Below are 8083 nucleotides of genomic sequence, written 5' to 3' on the forward strand. Positions count from 1 at the left end.
GGAAAATCATCAATTTTTATAAAGGCACCGTTTTTCACAGCGCACTCCGTATCCCATCGCTCTCCAATACGATTCCTTGACTATTCGACAAACTACATTGCCTAATTACCAAATGACATTCTTTACACTCACAGGGCTTTAACTCACAGCACATGAACCTATCTGCCTATAAGAATTCAGATCCAGACTCTTTCGAAAAAGTAAACAAAATATTTTGCTGCTAAATTTTCCATATTTCTAATTTTAGAATTCTCTTCTTGAGTTGAATTAAAAATTTCACCATGCTTCTATCTTGGTTTTGTTATCGGACTGAAGTGTTATTCACCTTAAGAAGTGTATCATTGTACAAAAAATGCGGAAAAAATGCTTTACTGTTTTCCATAGTGAACCACTTTGTTTGAGTGTTATTAAAAGCTCAGGTCAGTTCCTTCTTGTAAACAAAATTCTGGCACAGCCCATGAACATGACATCGCTTTTATGTTAATCCATTGCAGAAAGAGAAAATATCATTTGAAACCATAATACCAGAAATAAAGACTAGTGGAACCCTAATCATTGAAGCCTTTAAAATGTAATTGTTGAAAACAACCACGTATCTCAATGATTTTGTTGTTATATTGATGCCATTTAGTGGAGTTTGATTGAACATCGACGAAGACCTCCTTTTCTCCAAAAAGTTTTTCTTGGAGGACGAAAATTGTCTTCTGTATGATTGTCTTTTTTGATGAACCTTTTTAATACCAACAGCGAAAAGTGTTTATTCACAATTTTGCTTATATCTATAGTAATTTTTGTTTGCAAGAAGACAAGGACAATCAGAATTTGACAATCGTAATATCAAAAACATTTGCCGGTAGCGGAGGTCGGTGGATTGACGGAATAATTGACCATGTATAAGTTCTTTTTAGAGGACGTCAAAAATTGCATAGTACATTATTAGCGCAAACAACCGAGCAGATTACAGCCGCTATGAGTCTTTTCTTTCTTTTTCTGTGACTTTATTCTGGTACCAAAGGAAGTCGAAATACTCCTGTCCTTCTCTTCGCTTACTTCCATCGAGGCTCCCCCCCACCCCAGGAGCATGTGCTATTTGTGTTACATAAACGTGCTGGTGGATAGAAACGGGTGGTGGTGGATAGTCTGCATACATTTTTTTAGGAGCGGTATTCTTTATTTGTTTTGAGGAGACACTAATTTTCTGACATATTATGTAATTCAAATGTAATTTTGACGTTCAAATGTTTAGGTTTCCTTTAATTTTGTTCAGCTGGACGGGATCGACAACCTTCGGTCTTCACTCATCCGGCCAATTGGACCAGAGCTGAGCGCACCAGACGCTGTTATTCCACCTCCAACCTCCTGAAACCGACCTCCGACCACCGACCTCCGACCTCCTGCTGTGATTTCTTTGGCTGTACGTGTGAACGAGGAGAATTGAGATAAAGAGCGACAAAGTGTCAAGAGGTGCAGATTCAAAATTATAGCATGTATGGTGACAAAAACTGCAACAGTTTTTTAGACACCCAGTCTGTAAAAACCAATGAGAAAAAAGACCTATTAATTTGAGAGGCCTTTCTTTACTTCTAGTAGCTGAAAACAGTTTTTGCTAAAGCCTTTTTCAAGTAATTCCCAATCAATGAGCGTTAATTACAAATGACATAAACTTTTATCAAAAAAACAAACTTTTTGAGAAATAGCAACATCACATTTGATCAAAAACCATTCGCAGTAATAAAGAAAAATTATAGATGACGAAAAGACGACTAAGTCAAAATCGTCTTCCAATTACTTGATGACAAATAAAAGCTAAATGCGGTTTTTATGAAAACTGATTATTTTAATAGGACTGTGATAACTCGACGCATTTGAATTTTAAGCTATTTGTTTGAGTTCTTCAGATTTTTTTGATCTTGACTGTCTTCAAGAGTAAATTTTTTGAGCTATTTTTAGTTGAAATACTCGGTGAATTAGGTCAGATTAAACATCTAGCATAGGGCTATTTTTAAAAAAACGAAAAACGTGACTTTGCTTGAATGCACTGAAAACTATAGGAGCACCTTAATAGCTGTTTGAGCAGCGGTCTGCAGCCATTAATGAATACCTTGACTGGTTGAAATAAAACTAAGTGGAGCAATTTACTTCTACTGAACTTTGTAAAAAACAAATTTTGGCAGAAGGAAATCTTAGAACAGTAGTTGCTGCTCACTTTTCAAGGCATAACTAAAAAAAAAATGAAGCTAACAACGTGGTTGAAATGTGCAAGGAAAATCAATAAAATATTAAAGTGTCGCAAAAATTAGTCACTCGCAAAAGCATTGCTTTATAGGTCAACAGAAAGCTCTCCGTACCCCAGCTAGTGGGCGGGAAGATTTGTTTGCCTTACTCATCCTCCCACCAACACATTTGTAAATATTCACCTAAAAATGAAACCGTGAATTTGAAAGAGTTTGTAAAACGAAATAAATCAATGTTTGCCGGTTTAAGAGTCGTAAAATTCATTGTTTCAAAATGATTTTCGATGCAATTGTCTGCATTTTTTGTGGTGTAAATAATTGAGGAACAGTCAATAAATCAATTTTTTGCAGATAACTCAAAAAATTAAATGAAACCTTGGGTCTAGCTCAGCCAGATAAATTGAGAATAACTCACACCAGTTTTATAAATAATCGGAGAAATATTTTTTGTGGTGTAAATAATTGAGGAACAGTCAATAAATCAATTTTTTGCAGATAACTCAAAAAATTAAATGAAACCTTGGGTCTAGCTCAGCCAGATAAATTGAGAATAACTCACACCAGTTTTATAAATAATCGGAGAAAAAAATTAAATGCAGTTGCATTTGATTGAACCAAGGATTTTTCCAAACAAACTTGTCTTTTGTGGCGTCTCTTAGTTTGAATTTTATCTTAGTTAGAAACAAAACAGATTTAGTTTCTTTTAAAAATTGAAGTTTACTATTGTACTGTTTTCGTTAAACAATTCACTTTTTGAAATTTTTTGACAATTGTGTTTTGTGTTTTTGGCACCATGGGTTAGGTAAAAATCATTGGTAATTTTTAATTGAAACTGAGCACCAAAAATTAGTGCTTAAAAGGTATAAAACAATAGTATGAAAAAGTCTCAATTTAATGAAACGCACCAATTAGCGATGAAACTACAAAAAGTTTACTATATGCAACCAGTAGGTGCTAATCATATGTTAGATCAACGCTAATTTAAACGTTCAGATACGGAAAGTTAACTTTAGAGTTATGTGACATCCGCGATTAGGAAAGTCAAATTTATGCAAGATCTACGCTTATAATTGCAATATTGTGTAACATCTATGCTTAAAAACCTTCAGCTGTGCAAAATCCACGCTAAGAAACGCAAAATAACGTCCTATCTACACACAGTAACGGTAATTTGTTCAAGATCATCGCTTGGAAACGAAAAGCAAAGTGTTGTAAGATCTAATGGAGACACTAATTTTCTGACACTAATTTTCTGACATATTATGTAATTCAAATGTAATTTTGACGTTCAAATGTTTAGGTTTCCTTTAATTTTGTTCAGCTGGACGGGACCGACAACCTTCGGTCTTCACTCATCCGGCCAATTGGACCAGAGCCGAGCGCACCAGACGCTGTTATTCCACCTCCAACCTCCTGAAACCGACCTCCGACCACCGACCTCCGACCTCCTGCTGTGATTTCTTTGGCTGTACGTGTGAACGAGGAGAATTGAGATAAAGAGCGACAAAGTGTCAAGAGGTGCAGATTCAAAATTATAGCATGTATGGTGACAAAAACTGCAACAGTTTTTTAGACACCCAGTCTGTAAAAACCAATGAGAAAAAAGACCTATTAATTTGAGAGGCCTTTCTTTACTTCTAGTAGCTGAAAACAATTTTTGCTAAAGCCTTTTTCAAGTAATTCCCAATCAATGAGCGTTAATTACAAATGACATAAACTTTTATCAAAAAAACAAACTTTTTGAGAAATAGCAACATCACATTTGATCAAAAACCATTCGCAGTAATAAAGAAAAATTATAGATGACGAAAAGACGACTAAGTCAAAATCGTCTTCCAATTACTTGATGACAAATAAAAGCTAAATGCGGTTTTTATGAAAAGTGATTATTTTAATAGGACTGTGATAACTCGACGCATTTGAATTTTAAGCTATTTGTTTGAGTTCTTCAGATTTTTTTGATCTTGACTGTCTTCAAGAGTAAATTTTTTGAGCTATTTTTAGTTGAAATACTCGGTGAATTAGGTCAGATTAAACATCTAGCATAGGGCTATTTTTAAAAAAACGAAAAACGTGACTTTGCTTGAATGCACTGAAAACTATAGGAGCACCTTAATAGCTGTTTGAGCAGCGGTCTGCAGCCATTAATGAATACCTTGACTGGTTGAAATAAAACTAAGTGGAGCAATTTACTTCTACTGAACTTTGTAAAAAACAAATTTTGGCAGAAGGAAATCTTAGAACAGCAGTTGCTGCTCACTTTTCAAGGCATAACTATAAAAAAAATGAAGCTAACAACGTGGTTGAAATGTGCAAGGAAAATCAATAAAATATTAAAGTGTCGCAAAAATTAGTCACTCGCAAAAGCATTGCTTTATAGGTCAACAGAAAGCTCTCCGTACCCCAGCTAGTGGGCGGGAAGATTTGTTTGCCTTACTCATCCTCCCACCAACACATTTGTAAATATTCACCTAAAAATGAAACCGTGAATTTGAAAGAGTTTGTAAAACGAAATAAATCAATGTTTGCCGGTTTAAGAGTCGTAAAATTCATTGTTTCAAATTGATTTTCGATGCAATTGTCTGCATTTTTTGTGGTGTAAATAATTGAGGAACAGTCAATAAATCAATTTTTTGCAGATAACTCAAAAAATTAAATGAAACCTTGGGTCTAGCTCAGCCAGATAAATTGAGAATAACTCACACCAGTTTTATAAATAATCGGAGAAAAAAATTAAATGCAGTTGCATTTGATTGAACCAAGGATTTTTCCAAACAAACTTGTCTTTTGTGGCGTCTCTTAGTTTGAATTTTATCTTAGTTAGAAACAAAACAGATTTAGTTTCTTTTAAAAATTGAAGTTTACTATTGTACTGTTTTCGTTAAACAATTCACTTTTTGAAATTTTTTGACAATTGTGTTTTGTGTTTTTGGCACCATGGGTTAGGTAAAAATCATTGGTAATTTTTAATTCAAACTGAGCACCAAAAATTAGTGCTTAAAAGGTATAAAACAATAGTATGAAAAAGTCTCAATTTAATGAAACGCACCAATTAGCGATGAAACTACAAAAAGTTTACTATATGCAACCAGTAGGTGCTAATCATATGTTAGATCAACGCTAATTTAAACGTTCAGATACGGAAAGTTAACTTTAGAGTTATGTGACATCCGCGATTAGGAAAGTCAAATTTATGCAAGATCTACGCTTATAATTGCAAAATTGTGTAACATCTATGCTTAAAAACCTTCAGCTGTGCAAAATCCACGCTAAGAAACGCAAAATAACGTCCTATCTACACACAGTAACGGTAATTTGTTCAAGATCATCGCTTGGAAACGAAAAGCAAAGTGTTGTAAGATCTACTATTCCAAAGAGTAAGATTTTCTCTTCATTGTCTTACGCCTATGTCTTACGTAAATTCAAAGCATTCAACGATGATAACGCAATTATTAAAATTTTAGAGCTTTGAAAACTCTGTCCGGATGCATTCCTTCGTAAGCTATATTATGTAAACTGGCGTAGAATATGGCATCTGTTTGTTGCACTTAGTTATGTCTAAGCTAACCAAAGTGATAATCGTGCCTTTATTTTGCTAAAACTTCGTACAAATCAAATTCTGTAAAAAATTATCATAATTTTTAAAGTGATGATTTAAATAAATTAAAAAACTCTCCAGCATTTAATTTCGGGTAAATTCTCCAGTGTTAGATAGCTCTTTCATGTGCCCATTTCGAGCTTCTTTGTAAAAAATTCTACCAATGCCATAGTTTTCTTGAAGAAATTTCTCAATCTTACTTAGGCATATCATCATTACGCGGCGATGTGGAATTCTTGAGTATGTTTATTTTATCTTTCATCACCTATTTTCACGACACAAAAATAGAATTGCATAACGTCTGTTTTCAAAATTTACTTTATGCGATCTAAGTTCAAATTTTCTTTAAAATTACGTTTATCGGCAACTATATACCACTGTGCACGCTTTTCCGGCTCCGGCTAATATGAAAACTATTGACATTACTTTGTACAAAGTATGCGCACCATAAGTAACTAGTTCTCACGCGTAACTTTTCTACCTTTGAAATATTTAGTAATTAATATATTGTTAATTAGATCGAAATGAAAGAAACCCTAATTGTTTGTTGAATTCAGAAATGTCCCTCTTGATACTATTTGTGGATTGAGAAGACAAGAACAGTTGAAAACAATAAGACTTCAAGTTTGGTCTCGGGCAATAAGTTTTTAGGCGAATTACAAGATCCAAACGGTAGAATTGGGCTACGTCTATCCATGAATACAAGTTTGAAAAAATGTATGCCGATTTTAATAACATACAACGGTTCCTTGCCATGAAAACCACCCCAAGAAATTATAGCTCCCTTTATGGTATAATTACCATAATTGGGGGGCTACAGGTAATATGACAATTAAGCCAGAGGTCTATTATGGGAAAGACCCGATATTAGTAACTTATTTCCTCGTTTTGCGTTCCTATTCTCTCTATTCCGTCGTGGAAAAGGGTAACGGCAAATTGAAAATGGTGGACGATATATTACCACTGGTTTTCACAAAAAGCAAAGTTTATTGAAGTTTGTTTTCTCGGACACTGGCCACGTAAGGATAACTGAGCCCAACCTTCAAAAAGAAGTTGCGTGACCAAGATCGTCTTTACATACAAGGCATGAAAATATTTGCACCACTGTTGACCAGACTGATCAAAAACGTTCAATTTAGTGTGGGAAATAACCATTTTTGATCGGTAATTTTAGGAAATGATTGTTTTGATTGTTTTCAATCGTTTTTGATCGGTAAATCTAGGAAATGGTTGCTTTTGACCGGTTTTAGGAGATAATCGTTTTTGATAATTTGTTTAGGAAAAAAACTGTTTTTGATAGTTTTTATGTTTGATATCAACGTTTAAATGCATCCGTTTAAATTATTCACTCGAACGTCCAGTAGCGGCAATGTCTTTCCATATGAGTTATCGGATCTGTTCAAGGAGTCCAGATCTCAGGTACAGTGCACGTGCACCTTTTAACAGAAGAGACGATTAGAGACTAAATTGAAGTATAGTGACCAAAGGGGAACTAAGGGGACTTATATGGAAATTACTTTGGGTATGCGTTTGTCAAAGCAATTGATTGAGATAAAAAGTCCAGCAATGGCATTATTGATTAAAGACTATTTAAATGAGGCCTTTATAAATGAGGTTGGGGGAACTTGAAATAAATTGGAATTTGAAAGATAATCTTGGCGCTTATAAATTAGGAAAACGACATTATTTTTAAGTTTTTGAAAAGAAATCGTCGAAAACATTAATCATTAACAAAATCATAAATTATAAGAAATTTCTGTGCCATTGTTGCAAAATAATAGTTGCAGGCTAACTGACTGACTGACCCACCAACTATGAACACTCATTACTCTACTCTGTACATTATCTACTCTCTGACGTCACTAGTTTACCCTGTTAGATGCATAGTTGGAGGTCAGAAGGCTTCCAGACCATTGGAGTTCCTGTTCGAGACATGGTGGTATAGTCCTGATGATTTGAGTCAGAATTCAATGTGTGGGGCTGCTCTGATTAACAAAGAATGGCTTGTATCTTCAGCTCACTGTGATACTACACTTGAAGAAGGAGGTTCGCTTCCATTTCTTCAATTTTTAGTCATTTTTGTCAATGTTTGAAGAGATCCACTAGCTTAATGCAAGATTAATGGGTGCATATTATTTCCACCCCCAACACGCACGTTCCAAAATGCCTTAACAGTTATTTTGTACATAATGTTTTAACCATCTAACGTGTTATCTAGCGTGCTCTGTAACTGGGGGCGTTATGGCATACT

General features: G+C 34.5%; 1 protein-coding gene across 2 annotated transcripts in view; it reads left to right on the plus strand.

Moving 5' to 3' along the window:
• The first annotated feature begins 7234 nt into the window (after positions 1-7234).
• Positions 7235-8083, plus strand: part of LOC142344258 (uncharacterized) — a 22194-nt gene continuing 21345 nt past the window's right edge. The window contains exons 1-2 of one of the 2 annotated variants that reach the window (XM_075395822.1): positions 7235-7354; positions 7620-7878. In XM_075395822.1, the coding sequence (XP_075251937.1) occupies positions 7647-7878 (232 nt within the window). In that variant the 5' untranslated portion in view covers positions 7235-7354; positions 7620-7646. Of the gene's footprint in view, positions 7355-7613; positions 7879-8083 lie in introns of both variants that reach the window. The other variant, XM_075395823.1, reaches the window with a different exon arrangement.

Source organism: Convolutriloba macropyga, chromosome 8 (assembly GCF_964194025.1).
Source record: "Convolutriloba macropyga chromosome 8, txConMacr16.3, whole genome shotgun sequence".
Taxonomy (NCBI): domain Eukaryota; kingdom Metazoa; phylum Xenacoelomorpha; order Acoela; family Convolutidae; genus Convolutriloba; species Convolutriloba macropyga.